At 42.2% G+C, this 24,226-nt stretch overlaps 1 protein-coding gene across 1 annotated transcript in view; it reads left to right on the plus strand.

Moving 5' to 3' along the window:
* Positions 1-1,772: 1,772 nt before the first annotated feature.
* SMPDL3A (sphingomyelin phosphodiesterase acid like 3A) overlaps positions 1,773-24,226 on the plus strand; it is a 43,107-nt gene continuing 20,653 nt past the window's right edge. Inside the window, exons 1-4 of the mRNA XM_040429091.1 lie at positions 1,773-1,926; positions 18,110-18,323; positions 18,677-18,821; positions 23,197-23,293. Of these exons, the coding sequence (XP_040285025.1) occupies positions 1,830-1,926; positions 18,110-18,323; positions 18,677-18,821; positions 23,197-23,293 (553 nt within the window). The 5' untranslated portion in view covers positions 1,773-1,829. The remainder of the gene's footprint in view (positions 1,927-18,109; positions 18,324-18,676; positions 18,822-23,196; positions 23,294-24,226) is intronic.

Consider the following 24,226-nt stretch of genomic DNA (forward strand, 5'->3'; position numbering starts at 1 on the left):
ACTCACAGGATGCAGATTTTTTTGCAGAAAATTCCAATACTGAGAATCAGTTCCACTCACTTGACTTATTCGGGTGAATGGAACTGATTTTTAGTCACGGAAATTTCTGCAGCAAAATCCGCTGTGTGAGTGCACCCTAATAGTGGACCTTTTTTGCTACATCATTTATTACAAAATATAGTTAAAAATATATACCGGTACATGTATGAATATATGCTTGATCATGTGTATATAATTAACTAATACATGTATGGGTTGCTGACTGCTGTGATTCGTTAGCCAGGATGGCCCTGTTGTCTTTACAGAGACGCAAGAAACACATGTGTGTGCCCCGAAGATGGCTGCCAAAGTTACATTTTTAAAATCTAAAAATAAATATACAATGGAAGAATGAGGCAGGACTCCAAGATATGGTGAAAAAGTGGTGGACCTGTTTTATTAACCCCCAAAAACAACGTTTCAGCCTAACACAATGAGGCTTTTCTCAAGCAGTGAGACATGTGCCAGTGTGAGGTATGTTTAGAGACATACAAATTAATCAGATAATTAATCAATTCATGCAATAATCATAATCTGATCAAAATATACAATTGCCAATATCCTTCAAAAGTGTAAATACATAATACATATATGCAAATCCATAGTGAATACATGTTAATAAATGATATTTATGAGTGATATGTGGAAGTGTATGCCTTCTACTGTGTGATAAATAAAATGCTGACACGTAAAACAAATAAATAACACCTAGAAAATCACCTGCAAGGTTCATCAAACCATGAGCTGTGTAGAGGCTCAGTTGTAGATCCTGGCATCTCTACGCGACATGATGTGGATTGGCACCGGCGCACAGAGCTCTTGCCCGTATTGCGCTGTCAGAGCAAGTTGTGAGATTGCTGTTTGTTATAAACATAAATATAGCTACAATAGGGCTCATTTACTATGACCCCCTACTCCATAAACTGGTGTAAAAAGTTGCAGATAATAGGCTTATGATTTTTTAAACACCATTGTGCCTAAATATAGTCACAAATGTATTTTCTATGCTTTCCTCGCAAAAAAAAATAATACATTGCCGGTCAATTAACAATCCCCTATGCCAGTTTTCTAGTGAAAAAAAAAAGTTGCAAATCTTCGATTTGTAACTTTTTAAATGCCATTTTTTGTGCAAATGACGTGTTTGCGCCTCCTTTGCTACTTTCTGACAAGGAGCTGTGTGGCGAGGTCACAACCATTGACCCTGCCACATTTATCATTTATGTCATTTTTCTGGCATTGACTGATATCTATGGCAGCTACGAGCTACGTAGATTTCATTCTAGGCTGATAGACAGCTAAAGCGTAAGCTTAATTCATGATCAGGTGTACGCCATCCTCTGGGGTCACAGGACAACATGAGTCTTTGTAAATGACCCCCATGGACTCTCTTATACAGAGTGATCAACATAATGAAACTAACATTAAAAAATACATGAGATATTCTCTATAAAACATGAATACGCCAACATATACCTTTGATAATCACGTATATAGGCATCTTACTAGTCATCATAATCTTTTATTTCCACATGATGTATGCCTAAGCTATAATTGTCAAGTAAATGTCAGTTCAGCAGCCTAGAAGTTATCCAAAACTTTTGGACACAAATGAGGTAGTGTTCCTTTCCTGTTTCCTGCGGTGTCTTGCTTCTACGTGCTACCACACATGAAGAGGTTAATTGTTGTAACCGGAGAAGTTACTCATACCTAACACTGGCAAACAAGGAAGTATATAAGTGTAACTCATGTGAAGGAATAGCCTTCAGGTCGCAGATCTCCAGCAGAAGAACATGAGGTCTCTCAGTTTTTGGCTGATACTACTCGCCCCCTTGGCCACCTCGGCCCATCCAGTGAAGCCTGGAGACTACAGTAAACAAGAAGCCTCAGGTCAGTACAGCAGCCAGGCTGGTAAGTGGTCATGTTACTCAAGTTACTTAGTACCACATACCAGTGATTGTGTACTCTGTTTACAGCACAAACAAAAAGCTATTTGTGTAAAACTAACACATTAACTCAACTGGAAAAGCATATTTGTACCTGTACAAGGAGCAATGTCATAAAACAGAAAAGTCAATGTTCCATTATCTAGCAGAAACTTTCATCTGGATAATGTTTGGCCTGAAACTGTACACTGTTCTATTGTTGACCTCAGCACTGCTCTAATTTTGCTCATTTGCTAAGTGGTCTAGCTCTTTCGCATTCATTTCAATGGCTACACACCTTTGGCCAACAACTATTCCTCCTGGTTTGGTTGAGCATACATATGTTGTCTATGGTCAGAGGGTAGTAAGCCACTTCTAGACACCTCTAGTGGTAGTTTATCTCTTGGAATTCAAAGTGCCTTATCTGTCTCCTCCTCCATCTTCTGTCAGGCCCCATACACACAAGCTAGTTGGCCAACCCCAAAAAACTTGCAGGTTCACCTGAAGTACTTCTTACTTCTGTGCTGAGGAACATCTCAAATACAGTAGTATAGATGCACCTGCCCTTGAGATCCTGGAGCTCTCTCATTCTCATAGGGTTCCGCCATACGTTTGGGTTTGCAGTTTGGGAAGCCAAAAGCAGGAGTGAATAAAAAAAAAAGAGTAGAAGTTGTAAAACTACATCAGGAAAGGTGACTGTGTGGCCGTATCCTTAGAGAACTCATAGACAATGTGAGAACCGTTGTTTTAAAAGGGTAGTCTAGACTAGAAAACAAGGGTCTGCTTTGTTTCCATATACATTGCCGCACTTGTTCATAGACTGTTTCTGGTATTGCAGCTCAGGACCATTTACTTCACAACAGATGAGCTGCAATACCAGACATGACCTATGAACAAAAGTGGTGCCGTTTCTAGAAAAGAACAGACAATCCTTTTAAATCCTTATCATCTGTAATATTATGCATGTCACGTCACTTCATGTTTTAGTGGTCAGCATAACATTTCTGGTCAGTTATCTCACTACTGACAATTCAGAAAACTGTAATCTTAAAACTGAGTGGGTTCATGAGCTACTTACTAAATAAGACAAATACGGAAAGTCTACACAGCAGATGTGTAATCTACATTCTCATGGCACAATATGTCTTCTGATCATAGACATAGGGTCACTTACAGTCTGAGGGTAAGTGCGCATTTTCACATTATTTTTAAATCTGTGTGAATCATCCAGTAGATTCACCACTGATCTTGCTAAGCCTTTTCAATGCATTAAATCTGTGGCAAAATCTAAAAAAGAAAATCTAGAACATATTTTTCTTCAAGGGGCTTTAATGACTGCCCATACATGTTTTGAAGGCAGTCTCTAAGGCTACTTTCACACTGGCGTTTTGGTTTTCGTTTCTGAGATCCGTTTCAGGGCTCTCACAAGCGATCAGTTTTGCCCTAATGCATTCTGAATGGATAAGGATCCGTTCAGAATGCATCAGAGCAGCATTTTGGTGACCGCCTGACGATGCGGAGGCAAACGGATCCATCCTGATACACAATGTAATGCAATGGGGACGGATTCGTTTTCACTAACACAATATGGTACAATAGAAAACGGACCCGTCCCCTATTGACTTTCAATGGTGTTCAAGACGGATCCGTTTTGGCAATGGTAAAGATAATACAAACTGATCGGTTCTGAATGAATGGATGCAGGGGCGTACATAGAAATCACTGGGCCCCATAGCAAGAATCTGACTTGGGCCCCCTAACCCTGCCCTGGCTCCTCCCCCTGCCACACCCCCATTTGCCAATAAAGAAATGTATACTTGACCTACTGAAACAGTTAGGGATAAATCTTTTTTATTTTATTTTTCATTACCTCTCATACACCGCTGATATGACAGTGCTGTATGGGAGTAAGGAGCTCACTGGGGCTGCAGTGAGCCATGCACAGCGCCCATCACTGCTCCTGCCCGTCTGCTTTGGTAAAGCCGGACATAGATGGGCTATGTGGACTTTAGCAGAGTGGGCACAGGACAGTGGATACAGGGCGCCATATGTATGCGAGCACAGCTGAACGAGTGCCTGTGTCCACTGTGCTAAGGCCTGACATAGCCCATCCCCACATCTTAACCCCTTTGCTACCAGCGCCATTTTTTCATCACTTCTCTAACACCCAAAAATGTGATAAAAAAGGCACACACATTCCAAAATGGTATCAATAAAAACTACAGTTCATACAGCAAAAAATGAGCCCCCACACAGATCAGTAGATATAACTATAAAAAAAAGTTATGGGGGTCAGAATATGGTGATGTGAAAAAGTAAATAACTTTTTTTTCAAAGTTTTAATTTATTTTACACTATTTACACATAAAAAAAAAACTGTACATATGTGGTATCATTGTAATCGTACTGACTCAGAGAATGAAGGGCACAGGTCAGTTTTGTCGCAAAGAGAACACCGTAGGAACAAAACCCATAAAACTGTGGAGAATTATTATTTTTTCACCCCATTTGGAATTTTTTTTGCCCGCTTCCCACTACATTGTATGCCATATGAAAGAACAACTTCTCCCGCAAAAATTAAGCCCTCATATATCTATGTGAATGGAAAAATAAAAAAGTTATGGCTGAAGGAAGATACGGAAGAAAAACGAAAATACATAAACGAAAAAAAAATAAAAAACTCCAGTATCCGAAAAATGCCCCCCAAAATGCCCAGGCACCGCATACAGATAATACTTATGCCCAGTGGGGGGGGCAGCCAATAGCAGGCCGTGTCGGAAATGAGCCTCCCTAGCGTCACCCGCGATGCTAGGGAGGCTCGTTTCCATCGTGGCCGGCTATTGGCTGCCCCCCCCCCCCCATGTCGCTGGATGTTTTCATCTGCGTGACGGGATGGGGGCAGTGGCGGCTGTGTGGGCATCAGGAGCAATGTGGGTGCCGGAGAATAAGGTAAGTACGGTGCCCTGGCATTTTGGGGGGCATTATAGGGGTTAGATAGCACAGTGTGAACATAGCCACTAATCATATCCCCACCCCCGCAAGGTGACTGATGTGCTGGGGAGGGGGGGCCCTGTAGGTTCATAGAGGACTCAGGAGGACAGCGTGCTCCCCCCGGGGGAAGGGGGAGGGTTAGGAGGAAACCACACTGTCCTCCTGAGTCCTCTATGATCTTACAGGGCCCCCCACCCAAAAAAAAAACACTGCTTGCTGCTGCCCTCCCCCCCATCAAGAATACCCATCCAACCATACATGAACTTTAACTTTTTGACTGACTGCTGTCTTCTTACTGTGGCAGGCACACTATGGAGCGGTCCTTCTGTCTGTGTCGGGGAGGCTGCACTCACTGGCTGATGGGCAGATGGCGGGCAGCGCGTAAGCTTAGAGCGGAGGTAGGAGGACAACTACGAGCGCACTCTGTGATTGTTGAGCCTGCTCCTGCTGCGATACACTGGCCAATTAGCAGCAGGATCGGCCAGTGTGAAATGCAGCAGACGCCGGGAGCCCGCAGCTGGAGCCTGTAGCCAGGTCAGATAGGAAGCTGGCGCGTAAACCAAGGGGAGGGGGGGGGGGGGGGGAAAAACACAAGTGGGCGGGCAACGGCAGCCTGAGCGCCTCAATTAACTATGAATAAAAACTTGTGCAGAGTAGACTTAGGGGGCGGGGCCTTCCATGCGCTCCGGGCCCCCCTGTGCTGCGGGCCCCATAGCAACGGCGTGGTCTGCCTATATTGGCGGTACGCCACTGAATGGATGCATGCGGTTGTATTATCGGTGCAGATCCGTCTGTGCAGATCCATGACGAATCCGCACCAAACGCGAGTGTGAAAGTAGCCTTAGACGCTTTAAACCTGCACATACTTTTTTTTACAACACTACAGAATGGGTGTCCTGACCAGGGTGAAGATAGACCTGTCTAGACCACAATGGTTGTCCTGAGCCGGGTGGAGCTGTCTAATTATAGCCAGTGGTCTAATGAAGGCTCCCAGGTCTGCCTTCTGTACATGCTAGCACAGCCTAAGGCCCCTTTCACACGGGCGAGATTTCCGCGTGGGTGCAATGCGTGACCCATTCATTTCTATGGGGCTGTGCAGATGAGCGGTGATTTTCACGCATCACTTGTGCGTTGCGTGAAAATCGCAGCATGCTCTATTTTGTGCGTTTTTCACGCAACGCAGGCCCCATAGAAGTGAATGGGGCTGCGTGAAAAAATCGCAAGCATCCGCAAGCAAGGGCAGATGCGGTGCGATTTTCACGCACGGTTGCTAGGAGACGATCGGGATGGGGACCCGATTTTTATTATTTTCCCTTATAACATGGTTATAAAGGAAAATAATAGCATTCTAAATACAGAATGCATAGTACAATGGTGATGGATCATGTGACGGACCATGTGATGAGCGTAGTGAGTCATCAAAGGTCCTATTCTTTAAAGAAGAAGACAGAAGAGATGCCGGCTGCGCGAACAAGTGGATTAAGGTGAGTTAAATATTATTAAAAAAAATTTAACCCCTCCAGCCCTATTGTACTATGCATTCTGTATTCAGAATGCTATTATTTTCCCTTATAACCATGTTATAAGGGAAAATAATACAATCTACACAACCTTGAACCCAAACCTGAACTTCTGTGACTGCAATTGCGTACCTACTCGCGCAGGTTTGCCGCAACGCATCCGGACCTTATCCGGACACGCTCGTGTGAAAGAGGACTAATAGATTGCCTGTCAGATTTCTGTTAACAGCATAATACACTGCACTACATTAGCAGCATTATAGAAGCTGGAGATGAGCAAAGTTTTAAAAAATTCGATTCGGATGCTTACCTGAATTTTTTCAAGAAATTCGATTAGTTCCGAATTAGTTAATCACAAAACACATTAAATCAGCTATAACCTGGCCTGCAGGGAGAGTGTATCTCGGTGTACATCACTGTGCATTACAGCAACATGCATAGCTAGTCCTTTCTGGTAGTGAAACAGTTACTGTGCATCAGTATGACAGGCAAGTTACATACAGTATATGCTGTAGCGGATTGGGAACTTAAAGTGGCCCTGGAAAAAATACTAAAAGTGGCCCCATTTTGTAGTTGGGTCCAAACTGATGGAAGGAAGGGCCATCAATACCATATTGTGGCACATTATACCACACCAAATACCACAGTCCATCACAAAATACTGCCAGCAGCACAATATACAGTACAGTCCAAAAGTTTAGACACACCTTCTCATTCAAAGAGTTTTCTTCATTTTCATGACTATGAAGGCATCAAAACTATGAATTAACACATGTGGAATTATATACATAACAAACAAGTGTGAAACAACTGAAAATATGTCATATTCTAGGTTCTTCAAAGCCACCTTTTGCTTTGATTACTGCTTTGCACACTCTTGGCATTCTCTTGATGAGCTTCAAGAGGTAGTCCCCTGAAATGGTCTTCCAACAGTCTTGAAGGAGTTCCCAGAGATGCTTAGCACTTGTTGGCCCTTTTGCCTTCACTCTGCGGTCCAGCTCACCCCAAACCATCTCTATTGGGTTCAGGTCCGTTGACTGTGGAGGCCAGGTCATCTGGCGCAGCACCCCATCACTCTCCTTCATGGTCAAATAGCCCTTACTTTCAAAGTTTTCCCAATTTTTTGGCTGACTGACTGACCTTCATTTCTTAAAGTAATGATAGCCATTCGTTTTTCTTTACTTAGCTGCTTTTTTCTTGCCATAATACAAATTCTAACAGTCTATTCAGTAGGACTATCAGCTGTGTATCCACCTGACTTCTCCTTAACGCAACTGATGGTCCCAACCCCATTTATAAGGCTAGAAATCCCACTTATTAAACCTGACAGGGCACACCTGTGAAGTGAAAACCATTTCAGGGGACTACCTCTTAAAGCTCATCAGGAGAATGCCAAGAGTGTGCAAAGCAGTAATCAAAGAAAAAGGTGGCTACTTTGAAGAACCTAGAATATGACATATTTTCAGTTGTTTCACACTTGTTTGTTATGTATATAATTCCACATGTGTTAATTCATAGTTTTGATGCCTTCAGTGTGAATCTACAATTTTCATAGTCATGAAAATAAAGAAAACTCTTTGAATGAGAAGGTGTGTCCAAACTTTTGGTCTGTACTGTATGACCCCAAAAACTTCCACTGGCTGGCTGTGAGGAGGGCTCAGGCAGCCCCCTGGGCAGCGACCCACCGAGGAATTTTCCTGTAAGGTCTATGGGCATTCCACCCCTGAATATATGGACGTGTGCATCGTTGTGTAGGCCACCAACTGTCCTAGCTAACCCCTAGTTACTGAGGCTGCTACCAACACCTTGCCTTAGACTTACACTTGACTTAGAGACAAGTGGGGGCAGTGGCAGGGCCGTGGGAATATCTTTCTATATTCAACTGTATCACAGTATGCCTTAAAGGGATTCTGTCATGAGATTTTACCCCTATAACCTAAACATATGTTCATGTCCGGAGTAATAAGAATAATCCTAAACTGGCCTTATTAAACTTCACTCTGGCTCTATTTGCCAAAAAAACAGGTTTTTATAACCTGTCAATCACTCACTTAAGGTGCCCAAGAGGAGGTACATTAATACAGGGTGCCCAGCGCCGCCTTCGCTGTCTTCTGCGCCGCCTTCTACAGCTCGGCCTGATGCGCATGCGCACTTCGCTCAACGAAGCTGCTGCCAGGAGTCTGCGGCGCATGAGGCTGAGCCTAGTGCGCAGGTGCGGGATCTGGCAGAGGGACGGGTAGGATTGCGGAGGCGGCGCTGAGCTATAGAAGGCGGTGCAGAAGACAGCGAAGGTAGCGCTGGGCGCCGGATGGCGAGGGGTGCGGCCGGGCACTCTGTATTGACGGACCTCCCCTTGGGCACCTTAAAGGGTTTCTACCACTTCGTTTTCACCTAATTAGCTTTCAGACACTAGCGATCTGCTAGTGTCTGCTCTCCCAAACCATCCTAATATAACAGCTTATTGTCCTGCCGTTTCCCTAAAAAACGAACTTATATACAGGGAGTGCAGAATTATTAGGCAAATGAGTATTTTGACCACATCATCCTCTTTATGCATGTTGTCTTACTCCAAGCTGTATAGGCTCGAAAGCCTACTACCAATTAAGCATATTAGGTGATGTGCATCTCTGTAATAAGAAGGGGTGTGGTCTAATGACATCAACACCCTATATTAGGTGTGCATAATTATTAGGCAACTTCCTTTCCTTTGGCAAAATGGGTCAAAAGAAGGACTTGACAGGCTCAGAAAAGTCAAAAATAGTGAGATATCTTGCAGAGGGATGCAGTACTCTTAAAATTGCAAAGCTTCTGAAGCGTGATCATTGAACAATTAAGCGTTTCATTCAAAATAGTCAACAGGGTCGCAAGAAGCGTGTGGAAAAACCAAGGCGCAAAATAACTGCCCATGAACTGAGAAAAGTCAAGCGTGCAGCTGCCAAGATGCCACTTGCCACCAGTTTGGCCATATTTCAGAGCTGCAACATCACTGGAGTGCCCAAAAGCACGAGGTGTGCAATACTCAGAGACATGGCCAAGGTAAGAAAGGCTGAAAGACGACCACCACTGAACAAGACACACAAGCTGAAACGTCAAGACTGGGCCAAGAAATATCTCAAGACTGATTTTTCTAAGGTTTTATGGACTGATGAAATGAGAGTGAGTCTTGATGGGCCAGATGGATGGGCCCGTGGCTTGATTGGTAAAGGGCAGAGAGCTCCAGTCCGACTCAGACGCCAGCAAGGTGGAGGTGGAGTACTGGTTTGGGCTGGTATCATCAAAGATGAGCTTGTGGGGCCTTTTCGGGTTCAGGATGGAGTCAAGCTCAACTCCCAGTCCTACTGCCAGTTTCTGGAAGACACCTTCTTCAAGCAGTGGTACAGGAAGAAGTCTGCATCCTTCAAGAAAAACATGATTTTCATGCAGGACAATGCTCCATCACACGCGTCCAAGTACTCCACAGCGTGGCTGGCAAGAAAGGGTATAAAAGAAGAAAATCTAATGACATGGCCTCCTTGTTCACCTGATCCGAACCCCATTGAGAACCTGTGGTCCATCATCAAATGTGAGATTTACAAGGAGGGAAAACAGTACACCTCTCTGAACAGTGTCTGGGAGGCTGTGGTTGCTGCTGCACGCAATGTTGATGGTGAACAGATCAAAACACTGACAGAATCCATGGATGGCAGGCTTTTGAGTGTCCTTGCAAAGAAAGGTGGCTATATTGGTCACTGATTTGTTTTTGTTTTGTTTTTGAATGTCAGAAATGTATATTTGTGAATGTTGAGATGTTATATTGGTTTCACTGGTAAAAATAAATAATTGAAATGGGTATATATTTGTTTTTTGTTAAGTTGCCTAATAATTATGCACAGTAATAGTCACCTGCACACACAGATATCCCCCTAAAATAGCTAAAACTAAAAACAAACTAAAAACTACTTCCAAAAATATTCAGCTTTGATATTAATGAGTTTTTTGGGTTCATTGAGAACATGGTTGTTGTTCAATAATAAAATTAATCCTCAAAAATACAACTTGCCTAATAATTCTGCACTCCCTGTAGATATGCTAATGAGCCTCTAGGTGCTCGGTCTACCTTCACAAACTGCCGCCGCCCAGCGCGTCCCTCCAGCCCGCCCATCTCCTCCGGAATGCGATCCTCCCCATGCGCGTCTGTATTCGGCGCATGCGCAGTGAATGTCTGACCGCTTCCCTGCTCAGACATCTCCACTGCGCCTGCGCCGATGACGTCATAGTGCTCCGAGGAACAGGCGCAGTGGAGATGTCTGTGCAGAAAGCGGTCAGACATTCACTGCGCATGCGCCGAATACAGACGCGCACGGGGAGGATCGCATTCCGGAGGAGATGGGCGGGCTGGAGGGACGCGCTGGGCAGCGGCAGTTTGTGAAGGTAGACTGAGCCTCTAGGTGCTAATGACGCCCCCATTGCACCTAGAGGCTCATTAGCATATCTATATAAGTTCGTTTTTTAGGGAAACGGCAGGACAATAAGCTGTTATATTAGGATGGTTTGATAGAGCAGACACTAGCAGATCGCTAGTGTCTGAAAGCTAATTAGGTGAAAACGAAGTGGTAGAAGGCGGCGCTGGGCACCGGACAGCGAAGGGTGCGGCCGGGCACCCTGTATTAATGTACCTCCTCTTGGGCACCTTAAGTGAGTGATTGACAGGTTATAAAAAACAGTTTTTTGGGCAAATAGAGCCACAGTGAAGTTTAATAAGGCCAGCTTAGGATTATTATTATTACTCCGGACATGAGCATATGTTTAGGTTATAGGGGTAAAATCTCATGACAGAATCCCTTTAAGGCATACTGTGATACAGTCGAATATTGAAAGATATTCCCACGGCCCTGCCACTGCCCCCACTTGTCTTTAAGTCAAGTCTATGTCTAAGGCCTCTTTCACATGGGCGAGATTTCAGCGCGGGTGCAATACGTGAGGTGAACGCATTGCACCCGCAATGAATCCGGACCAATTCATTTCTATCGCAGCATGCTCTATTTTGTGCGTTTTTCATGCAACGCAGGCCCCATAGAAGTGAATGGGGCTGCGTGAAAATCGCAAGCATCCGCAAGCAAGTGCGGATGTGGTGCGATTTTCATGCAAGGTTGCTAGGAGACAATCGGGATGCAGGACCCGATCATTATTATTTTCCCTTATAACATGGTTATAAGGGAAAATAATATCATTCTCTATACAGAATGCTTAGTACAATAGGGCTGAAGGGGTTAAACAAAATAAATAATAATTTAACTCACCTTAATCCACTTGTTCGCGCAGCCAGGCTTCTCTTCTTTCTTCTTTCTTCAGGACCTGGGTAAAGGACCTGTGGTGACGTCACTGCGCTCATCACATGGTCCATCACATGATCCATCACCATGGCGATGGATCATGTGACGGACCGTGTTATGAGCGCAGTGACGTCACCACAGGTCCTTTTCCTCACAGATGAAGGCAGAAGAGAAGCCGGGCTGTGCGAACAAGTGGATTAAGGTGAGTTAAATTATTTTTTTAAAAAATTGAACCCCTCCAGCCCTATTTAACTAAGCATTCTGTATTAAGAATGCTATTATCTTCCTTTATAACCATGTTATAAGGGAAAATAATACAATCTGCAAAACACCTAACCCAAACTTCTGTGAAGAAGTTTGGGTTTGGGTACCAAACATGCCGATTTTTCTTACGCGTGTGCAAAACTCATTAAAATGTTTTGCACTCGGCACGGGAAAATCGCACATTTTCCCGCGATGCACCCGCATCTTATCTGGGCCAAAAACATGAGGCCCGTGTGAAAGAGCACACTCAAAACGCCCGGTATGTAGCTGTCCTAACTAACTGCAAGTAAATACCCAAAACTAGACTCAGAACAGCATGTAATATAGAATCACACATTATTTTTATTGGACATACACTTGTATAAAACATAGAAATCCATATACAGTGGGATGCGAAAGTTTGGGCAACCTTGTTAATCGTCATGATTTTCCTGTATAAATCGTTGGTTGCTACAATAAAAAATGTACGTTAAATATATAATATAGGAGACACTCACAGTGATATTTGAGAAGTGAAATGAAGTTTATTGGATTTACAGAAAGTGTGCTATAATTGTTTAAACAAAATTAGGCAGGTGCATAAATTTGGGCACCACAAAAAAGAAATTAAATCAATATTTAGTAGATCCTCCTTTTGCAGAAATGACAGCCTCTAAACGCTTCCTGTAGGTTCCAATGAGAGTCTGGATTCTGGTTGAAGGTATTTTGGACCATTCCTCTTTACAAAACATCTTTAGTTCATTCAGGTTTGATGGCTTCCGAGCATGGACAGCTCTCTTTAAGTCACACCACAGATTTTCAATTATATTCAGGTCTGGGGACTGAGATGGCCATTCCAGAACGTTGTACTTGTTCCTCTGCATAAATGCCTTAGTGGATTTTGAGCAGTTTTTAGGGTCGTTGTCTTGTTGAAAGATCCAGCCCCAGCGCAGCTTCAGCTTTGTCACTGATTCCTGGACATTGGTCTCCAGAATCTGCTGATACTGAGTGGAATCCATGCGTCCCTCAACTTTGACAAGATTCCCAGTCCCTGCACTGGCCACACAGCCCCACAGCATGATGGAACCACCACCATATTTTACTGTAGGTAGCAGGTGTTTTTATTGGAATGCTGTGTTCTTTTTCCTCCATGCATAACGCCCCTTGCTATGGCCAAATAACTAAATTTTAGTTTCATCAGTCCACAGCACCTATTTCCAAAATGAAGCTGGCTTGTCCAAATGTGCTTTAGCCCACCTCAAGCGGCACTTTTTGTGCTGTGGGCGGAGAAAAGGCTTCCTCTGCATCACTCTCGCATACAGCATCTCCTTGTGTAAAGTGCTCCGAATGGTTGAACGATGCACAGTGACTCCATCTGCAGCAAGATGATGTTGTAGGTCTTTGGTGCTGGTCTGTGGGTTGACTCTGACTGTTCTCACCATTCGTCGCTTCTGTCTATCCGAGATTTTTTCTTGGTCTACCACTTCGAGCCTTAACTTGAACTGAGCCTGTCGTCTTCCATTTCCTCAATATGTTCCTAACTGTGGAAACAGACAGCTGAGACAGCTTTCTGTATCCTTCCCCTAAACCATGATGGTGAACAATCTTTGTCTTCAGGTCATTTGAGAGTTATTTTGAGACCCCCATGTTGCTACTCTTCAGAGAAAATTAAAAGAGGAGGGAAACTTACAATTGACCCCCTTAAATACTCTTTCTCATAATTGGATTCACCTGTGTATGTAGGTCAGGGGTCACTGAGCTTACCAAGCCAATTTGAGTTCCAATAATTAGTTCTAAAGGTTTTGGAATCAATAAAATGACAACAGTGCCCAAATTTATGCACCTGGCTAATTTTGTTTAAACAATTATAGCACACTTTCTGTAAATCCAATAAACTTCATTTCACTTCTCAAATATCACTGTGTGTGTCTCCTTTATGATATATTTAACTGACATTTTTTATCGTAACAACCAACGATTTATACAGGAAAATCATGACAATTTACAAGGTTGCCCAAACTTTCGCATCCCACTGTATATTAGCAGCATTTAATCACACAGGATTGATATCCACAGGTCTGTCACATTATAATACATATAACTTGCAAAAAAAAGATAAAAAAAATAATAGAACACAACCCATAGTTAGTATATAAAGTGCATAGTGCCACAAAGTACAAATAACATATAGGAGATAAATGCAGTCAAGATATATACAGACCAAGACAGTCCTGGATTCCAACACATGTTTCGCGGTCGCTTTCTCAAGGGATGAAAGAGGCCGAAGGCTAGGTCTACACGACGACATTCGTCGCGCGACATTTTGTTGCACCAATGTCGTGCAACAATTTTTATAATGGCAGTCTATAGTGTCGCACTGCAACATGCGACATGTTGCGACTGGGACGCGACAGTCGCAGAAAATCCATTCGAGATGGATTTTTCTGCGACTGTTGTGTCGCAGTCGCAGCATGTCGCATGTTGCAGTGAGACACCATAGACTGCCATTATAAAAATTGTCGCGCGACATTGGTGCAACAAAATGTCGCGCGACAAATGTTGCGCCCTATCTGTCGCGCGACTTATTGTCGCGCGACAAATGTTGTCGTGTAGACCTAGCCTAAGTGTTCTGCCTTTCAATTCTCTCTAGAAAGAGTTAATGAAAGTTAATTAACGAGTTATGTGTAGCTCAAAATGGTACTGTTAAGAATTACAACTTGCCCCATAAAAAAATAATCCCTCATATGGTTACATTAAAAAATACATATATATATATAAAGCATGTGGGATGAGATTATGATCATGATAACATGAAAAAAAAAAAAGCTTGTTATTAAGGTACAAAATAGGCAGGTCACTATGGGGTTAAAGAGCACATGTCCGTTCATTGGACATGTCTGTATTAGTAACTATTTGTGTTCCCCATGTAATAACAATTCTGGAGCATCTATTCGTATGACTTTATGTGGTGTCTGTTCACTTGAACAGAGCTTAGCCCCGCCCACGCTAGTTGATACTAGTGGTGACGTCACTGGGCCAGCGGTAAACAGTGAGAAGGCCGCGGCGCTGCTGGAGCGCCGTTGCCTTCTCAAACAGCTGATCGGCGGGGGTCCCGGGTGTCGGACCCCCGCCGATCAGATGCTGATGATCTATCCAGAGGATAGATCATCAGTTTAAACAAACTGCAGAACCCCTTTAAGGATTGGGATTTCCATGCACAGCAACATTGACCTTGGAATGAGAAGTAATTGGACTTTCCACACTAACTACCCTCATTCTTCATTTGTATTAAAACATTGGAAGCAAGATTCTATACCTTTAATTGCTGCTGATGACCTCTTAGAAGTAAAATGTAATCTGTGGTATCTGGAGATTAACGTGTCTACAATTTATAAACTTGGGAGCCAGTCTCAGCATTAATGAATCCATCACATTTGTAGAAGGGCAAGAGCACCTATTCAGGTTCAAATTATCATTGCAGAAAAGGTTCAGAAAATATCTTCTCCCAGAGACAAAAGTCCTGCATGCACAACTTTTGTCTCCGCTTCAAAAATCTTCTTCCGAGCAGAAACCTAACAGACCCTTTTATAATCTATGGGGCCCGTGGGCTCCGTTCGGCTTAGTTATGTGCCAAATCGGTCCTTTCCGTTCTCCTGCTCCTATAATGGAGCAGGAGAATGGAAAGGCTAAACGGTGATGTGAAGTCAGCCTAAATAATGTTAAATGTATGTACTACTGAGAGTACGACCACATGGTGCGGTCATGTGGCTCTTGTGACGTGGCCATGCTGCGCTTGAGTACCGCATGACCGTACGGATCACAGTGGGCTCTAATTAAAAGCGAATTGTTCCATGGATATATATTGTTAATGGCCATGCGGCACCTTCAATACTGCCATTAACAAATCAAATCCACTAAACAATACAGTCTTCATTAATTTAATTAGAGCCCGCTGGGGCCCGTACGGCTGCGGCCACATCACAAGCAACACACAACCACGCCATGTGGTCATACCCTGACATAGACCATAACCCAAACTACAGTTATACACACATCATGCAAAGATCAGTACTCTACAGAATTACCATAAAAAGTATGCCAAGTAGTACATAATGCAGTGGAATTGTCCTGTTTCTAGAGCAATCAGTCTATCCACACATACAATGTAATCCTGACAGTTGACATTGCTAGTTGTTGTGTCACCAGGAAGCTCTTTATAAAGTATTATGAAGCTATAACTAAGCATCTTATTAAAGCTTGTAGATAAGCAAGCAACTAGAATCCGGCAATAGGTTTTAAAGACATTACCCTGACTGGCACTTTGAAAGGGATATGTGGCTGGCACAATCTGAAGGACAGGAGATTGCCTCCATTAAAAGAGCTGTCCCACAATTGAATATTACACTTCACTATTAGTGCAAAAACATAGCGTCATTTTTGTGGAAAACATTCTCATGTACTATGCAGCAAATACAGTAGCTGGCCTTATCTTGGGGGAGTTTGGAGGAGTTTGAGTGGAGCTGCAGTCAAACATGTGACCTCTCTTCTCCATAAAAACTCTATGGGAGTTGTAGGAACATCTGAGCACTGCAATCCCATTGTTTGTATGGATGGGCAACACAAGTGCTCAGTGATATTAGTTTAGTATAACATGCCACGGAAAGTAAAGCATTTTAATGGCAAGTCAGTTTGCAGGAGTTAAATTATAGCCTTCTCTTTTGTGGGTCAAACTTGACCTTATCCTTGAACAGAACTGTCCTATTGTGTTATCTAAATCTTGTTATCTTTGGGATGGAATTATCTAAAGCTCGAAGTACAGTACATCAGCCCGCCAAATTATCTGATCAATGCCGCTGACAAAAACTCCTTTTACACTGGCAGATTTTGTGCACATAAGGAACGCCACTCAATGACATGAAGGTCATATATATGCACATTATATGGGCAGCACATCCCCTGTTTACGGTGACAAGCCATCATCCCTTTGACCTTATAACAGAGAGACCAGACAATAAAAACAGTATCTGTAGCTGATTGAGCAAAACCCAAGGAGAGCTATATAATGCTGTTCGCAGTCATCTACCTGATGCCATGGGACTGTGCCTCCAAAATCCCATCAGACTGACACAAGGTTTTCATCCACCACATGTACCCAAAGCAAGACAACCAAATAGTATCCGTACATGAACAGGCGATGGACACAATGCCAGTTTTCAGGTTGTATCCATACAATGTAAAACATATGAAAAGTTCTTTCTAAGTTTGGGATTACCAATGTGGGGTCCCGTGGATGCCATTGTTCTATCAAGGAACTGCTGGAGAGCAAGAGCAGTCACTTTCTCCCTAATACACCCTGAATCATCCAAACTCACCCTACCCCCTGAAAAAGCATCTCCTCCCAAGGGCTATACTAACCAGGGGCAAACTGGTAACTTAAAGCGGCCCTGGAAAAAACTAAGAGGCCCCATGTTGTAGGCAGGTGCAAATTGTCCAAAGGACAACACAAGTAGATGGGGCCAGCAATACCCTAGTGCTGCACACAATACCTCCCCTGCAGAACCAAATATCACAGTGCATCACATAATGCTGCCACCCCCAGCATAAGGACGGCCATACACCTGAATTCAGGAGGGCATCTGCCAAGTGCAAAGGAACCTGAAACCTGATGCTCCTAGCATTAATTACTACTGAGAGCATGAAATCATTATGTATCCAGTTGGCAGCCATGATGAGGGCTCAGGTGGGCCCTTGGGCATCAGCTCACCAGGAAATTTCTCTGTAGGGTCTATGTCCAGTACGCCCCTATTACTAACTCTATACCTGTGCCTTCCAATTGCTTCAATAATATATGGACTTATCAGTAAATTAGTTGGGTTTAATATAACTTAATCTACTCTACAACACTTGGTAGCTTAAGCAAGTAGTGAGGCTAGGTGGCACAGTGGTGCCTTCAAGAGCAATGTATAGCCATAATTACAGGCAGTGTAAATCTTTTGTGTAATCTGATGTGTTTATCTCAAAATATAGTTAAAACATTTTGGTTTCAGTAAATAATAGATTTTATTTTCTATTTTACTTACAGGACAGTTTTGGCATATTTCAGACCTTCATTTAGATTTCTCATATCATCTTACTGAAGACCACACCAAAGTATGCTTGTCCTCTAAGGGTGCCAATGCCTCCAGTCCTGGAATTTTTGGAGACTTTATGTGTGATTCTCCATATGGACTTATCTTATCAGCAATCCAATATATAAAAGCATCTGAACAGAAAGTTGACTTCATGATATGGACTGGGTAAATAATCATTCCTGCCACTGTTAAAAAATATTCAGTTTGCCCAGTGATTCACTTCCCTTACATCATCTGTAGAAGTAGAGTGAAAAGTTTCCCATAAACATTAGATTCTTGGCTGAACCTGTGATAGTTAGCTGACTTGGCCGACAATACACTAATGTGTATAGGGGACCAAAGGTTTCCTACAACTGTTTATTTAACTCATTAATTATCAAGATAAGAATTTCTACATCAACACATTTCTTGTGTCCATCTTCAAATGGAAGAGTTTTTCAACTAGTTAAATGAGTATAACTGTACCTTTAGCATGGAATTGTCTAAGATACGACTAAAGTCATATTTCTCTTCGACAGAGATAGTCCACCCCATGTTCCTGTGAAGGAGTTGTCCACAAAACTGGTAATAGATATCATTGGAAATATGACCTCCACTATTCGTAGCCTTTTACCGGATATGCTTGTATTTCCTGCACTCGGTAATCATGACTACTGGCCCCAGGTAATTTGCTCCTTCCATATTCTGCAATAATATAATTTCCTTCCATCTTCAGGTTTTCATTTCGAATTCAAACTCCCTGAAAAACTAATTTGATCAAAAATTAGTCCTCCTGTGTGACGACATCCCCCCCCCCCCCCCCCAACCATTTCATGACACTCTAAACTCTGGCTACTCCTCTCCAGGCCCTGTAATGTATAGTATATTTTAAAACTGGAGATACAGCAGAACCAAAATCAGAGGGTATAAAACAATAAGAAAGTATTTCATACTAAAGACAAGGCTGCTCTCCAAGGCTCCTTCGCTATATTGTGGCCGTGGCTCGTTCAACATATAAGATGAAAGTAGTTGGCCACGGAAGAATTCTACCAGTAATTATATTCTGAAGGTTTTAATTTCCTGCCATTTACTGGTTTCTGGCCTTGCTGAGAAATATCCAGGAGTCAGGCAACTCCTACAACTCCTAACAAGCCTAACTAAAAATGTATGTGAAGATTTAAAAGTGACTAAAATGACCCTCTTATATCCCACAAACCTCATGTCACACTTACAAAGGTTCAGGAAGAGGACTGATGGAGACATTCTCTGACACTGGTGAACCTGTGGCTACAATGAATATTCTAAAAAAATAAATAAAAAATGCTCTGATGTGAATATAACATTGGGCAAGAGACGTATTGGGGTTTTGAGTGTTAAAGGGGTTGCCCAAGATTTATATATATACTGTATATATATATATATATACACACACACACATACACCTGTAATAATTAGGATAGGTAATCAATAACTGATCAGTGAGGGTCCAACTCCTGGCACCCTTACCAATTAGATGTTTGAAATGGTCACTGTGCTCCAATGAGTGCTGTGGCCGCCTCCTAGGCCACTGACGTCACTTTCATCAGTCACGTGGCCTAGGTGAAGTAAGGGAAAGGGCCTGAGCTGGAATACCAAGCATAGCTATTATCCAATGCATGGGCTGCTCATGGTAAGCTGGAATCAATGAGACATTGAGGAACTATCTAGGCCATCAATATTAAAATCTTGGACTCTCAAGACTTAAGAGAATATAAACATTATGTTTACTAATACCAAATTATCGAAATATTATTAAAAGTATAATCCACTTTTTTCATCTTTGTGTATTATATATAGCATTATACAGATTTATATAGAGTATTACACTTGTTCTGTTTGCAATGCATTCCTAATACCGTCCTACATTTTGGGATGCTGTAGTTGATACATTAATAGAATCTGACTACTTAGGGCTGTACAGTGACTGTAAAATGCCCCCTTTCTACCCTCAGGGAACACCCTGGTATTGGGGCACCAGTCTGTTCTTCCTGTCTGTTGGTAGTTGGGGTGTCCTTGTTGCTAGGCATTGGTTTGGGTGCAAGGCAGAAGAGTAGGTGCAATGGTTGGCATCTGGCAGAGTCAATATCCAGTCCAATTGGTATCTTTAGTCAAATAAATAAGTCTGTCTTTACTAAAATGCAGAATAAGAGCAGTAGTACATCCAACAATAACAAAGCACAGTGGCATATAACACAGTGCAATCCTTCCCCAATAGCAGCAACTGTCTAACCAGGGGATAGATCCAGGTCCATCTCCTGGCAACCTAACAGGATGAACCATACAATGCTATTAGGTACACAGGTATAACAAATCATAGCATTTAACTTGCGATATAACATTATATCAGTTAACCATTTGCAGTGACACTGTAGTTGGTACTCAAAAATAGCTTTGGACTTCTTTTCAGTATATGACAGATGAATGAGGGGCAGATTAGAAGATTTTTAATATCTTTCTCATATAAATTAAATTAATTAAATATGTATATTATATAGACACATAAAACATTAAGAGAGAGCAAAAGAGTAAGGCTTAAAACATAAGGGAATACTTGTGTACATGTTATTAATGAGATCCCACAAGGAAATGAACAGAGAAGATCTGTTAGCTTATAAATTATACAACATTGTTGAATCACATTATTCCTGTTTTCTCCTTAGGGTGCTTTCACATGTACTTTTTTTTATGCAGTTTTTTAATGCAGTGTTGAAACCAGTTTCAGTAGTCGATCATGTATGTAGTTGAAGTATTGTATTTTTCAGGCTACTAGAAGCAATTTTTTCCAAAAAAGGCAAAAAGCTTCCAGTGTACAGAAGCAGGAATGTGAGCTGTGCATGTATCTAAGGTCCTGGACGAGGTCCAAAGCTATGGAAGCAGCATGTACTGTGCTGTGTGTACAGAACCTCTGTGTTATCTGCTCACTGAACCATCATATCCTATACATAGAGTTCTGTAAAATCTGACTGTCCAGTGGGCAAAAACACAGACATCTGTACTTACAACATGGTAAAACTGTTCAGGCACTGCTCTGCCAAGACATTCTTGTCATGCCCTATTCACTTGGTGTAGTTTTCGGTTCAACCTGGACCTTGTTGACAGCCATAGTGTCCTGGTACAGATTTGAAGCACACCATTCTCCTTCAAATCTGTACCAGGACACTACAGCTGTGAATAAGGTCCAGGTTGGACCGAAACGTTGGCCATTGTCGGCATATTTATTTGGATGGATATAATAAATCACTAATATGCAATATAACTATTGGAGTGCCATGGAATTTATATAATTCTCTCTTTTTTGCAGTGACACACTGTATCGCAGTGAAACACAAACTGTATATTGATATTAGGATTGAGATTAGAAAAATGTGTCTGCTTTCTATCAAAAACAGCATGACCCTTATTCATAGGCCGAACTGCAATACCATATGCATCCCATGAAGAGTGGTGCTGTTTCTGGAACAATGCAACCATGTTTTTCTAATTTCATACACTCACTTTAATTTCTAGTGCAGTTAAAATTAAGACTAGATATGTCCTCACAAAAAATGCTGAGAGTATAACAGGATTTTTACAGAAGCCATATAATTAGTAAAAGGGACTTACTACATACATACTTTAGTACAGAATAATTATAAAAAATACGCATCACATACCAGATATATGTAGTCTGTGGTCTTTTGTATAAGTACAAAAAATATGCAGTCATCCACAAGGGGAGAGCAATTAGGAGGGAGTGGTAGTAGTGTCACTGGTAGGAGTAGTAGTGGTTCACAGTTGCTGTCCTCATTCCAAAGCTCCCTGTGGTTGTGTAAAGAAAGGAAGGTGCTCCCTTTCTTTCCTTGGGGCACCACCTAGGCTCTTTGAGGTGTATTTGCCTGGTGTTAGGCTGTGTGCCCTGGATGTTTGGCAGGGTGCACATCAGAATGTTAGGAGCAGGTGTCGGCGGATGGTGGAAGCAATAACCAGGCCCAGTTTAGGTGACACAGATGACTCTTTATGAGGATGATAGGTGTTTCAGTACAAGCATATAAAGTAGTCACAGTTCTGAGATATTTCACAAGTACTTAAACAGTTTAATCTTTTCCACAAGCAGCTAAGTCCAAAACCATAGATATGTGTTACCTTTGCTATTATGCACTGTCCTTATTGTCCTCAACATTCTATGAATCTCTCAGGAGATTGCCACTTGTCCTCAACATGTAGGGATGGAGGATCCTGGTAGTAGGCCTCACACTGCAAAGACCCATGCAGCTCCTCACACTTTTGCTGCCTAGGCCAGATTCACTGGCTGATGCAATCAGACCACACAGCTCCTTCATCAGAGGGGGCAAATGTTTTCCCTTGACAATATTATTCAAAGCATGGAAAGTACATTAACTCTTAATGGTAGATTTTAAGTAGTGAACTCTTTGCAGTTATCCACTGGGTCACGGCAAATACAGGTGTGCATGATGTCTGACAAATGTGAGCTTCATTTTTCAATCTAAATAGATTCAAAACCCTCTATAGTGGCTGCTGCTGGCAGCTATAACTTTATCATGAAGACCACCTCTGTCTATATGCTCTATCTGGGCATGTGGACACCATAGAGGGGTATTCAACCCCTAGCTGCATCCCCTCTATAAGTCAGAACAGAGAGATGCTGTGTAAGCTGTGGTCTCTTTTTAGCGTTCTCGAGCCATTTGTAAATGACAAAAGCAACCATTTATTTGAATGGCCACCATATAATACTATATTTCACCTGCAGCTGCCAGAGATTACTTTAGGTAGACTGCCAGGTAGCTTCAATATGAAAGGTATTGAATGATGAGACAACCTTATTAACTCTATGCCTTTGCAGGAGAATTGTGTGAGACAAATGTTGCTCAAATTGCTATAAAGATGTATAAGGAATGTTAGCACAGATTTTTCATCATAAAAACAAAATGGCTAAAACTGGAATTTCATTCTAAACTGCAATGCTTAAAATGGATGTACCATATTAAATTCTCTGCATCTACTTCTTCCATATGTATTATAGGATCAGTTTCCTGTATCAGGAAGTGAGGTATATACAGCAGTAGCAGAGTTTTGGAAGCCGTGGTTGTGTGAAGAAGCTCTCAGCACATTTCGGAAAGGTATTTCTGTACTACCTGTATATTGTTTTACTATCTGGAAGTCAAACACATGATTTAACCAAAAGAGGAAACAGAAGTGTAAACTTATCAAAATTTCCTATGTTACTCAAGAAACTTGCAAAACATATAACGCGAATCATCTTGGTCCCCCATAGAGCAGGGAATGGCCCACATTGAGTTGCTGCTTCTGCTTAATTTACTTTTTATTAATCCAGGAATATTCTTTTTAAAATAAAGCACCTAATTCTATCCATGATTTGTATTTACTGTAATGGCAGAATTTTTGTATGATCCCTAAACAAAAGTCTTTGATGGCCCAAATCTTAATATTGCTCCTAGGGGCAAGGGAATAAGAAGACATGACTTTTGATGATATTTTGCGTAGAAAATGATGAATGAGATGGGCCTGCCAGCCCGTCCCCTTCCCTGCCCACACCACACCCACTTTTTTAAACCTGGCGTGAGTGGGGATAAGTCGCATATTGTGGCGCAACTAATTGTGCGCCAGAAATACACCTAATATAGGCATATTTCTGGATGATGTTTTGCATTTAAGCCAAAAAGTTCTACTTTGGTCTCATCTGACCAGAGCACCCTCTTCCACATGTTTGCTGTGTCCCCAACAAGACTTGTGGCAAACTGCAAATGAGACTTCTAATGGCTTTCTTTCTTCTTGCCAGTCTTCCATTAAGGCCAGACTTGTGGCGTTCACAACTAATAGTAGATTCTCCCAGTTCAGCTGTGGATCTCTGCAGCTCCTTCAGAGTGACCATGGGCCTCTTGGTTGATTCTCTAATTAGTGCTCTCCTTTCCTGGACTGTCAGTTTAGGTAGGCAGCCATGTTTTGGTAGGTTTGCAGTTGTGTCATAATCGGATGATGGATTGAGCAGTGCTATTAGAGATGTTCAGAGCTTGGGATATTTTTTATAACCT

This window comes from Bufo bufo, chromosome 4, assembly GCF_905171765.1.
Source record: "Bufo bufo chromosome 4, aBufBuf1.1, whole genome shotgun sequence".
Taxonomy (NCBI): domain Eukaryota; kingdom Metazoa; phylum Chordata; class Amphibia; order Anura; family Bufonidae; genus Bufo; species Bufo bufo.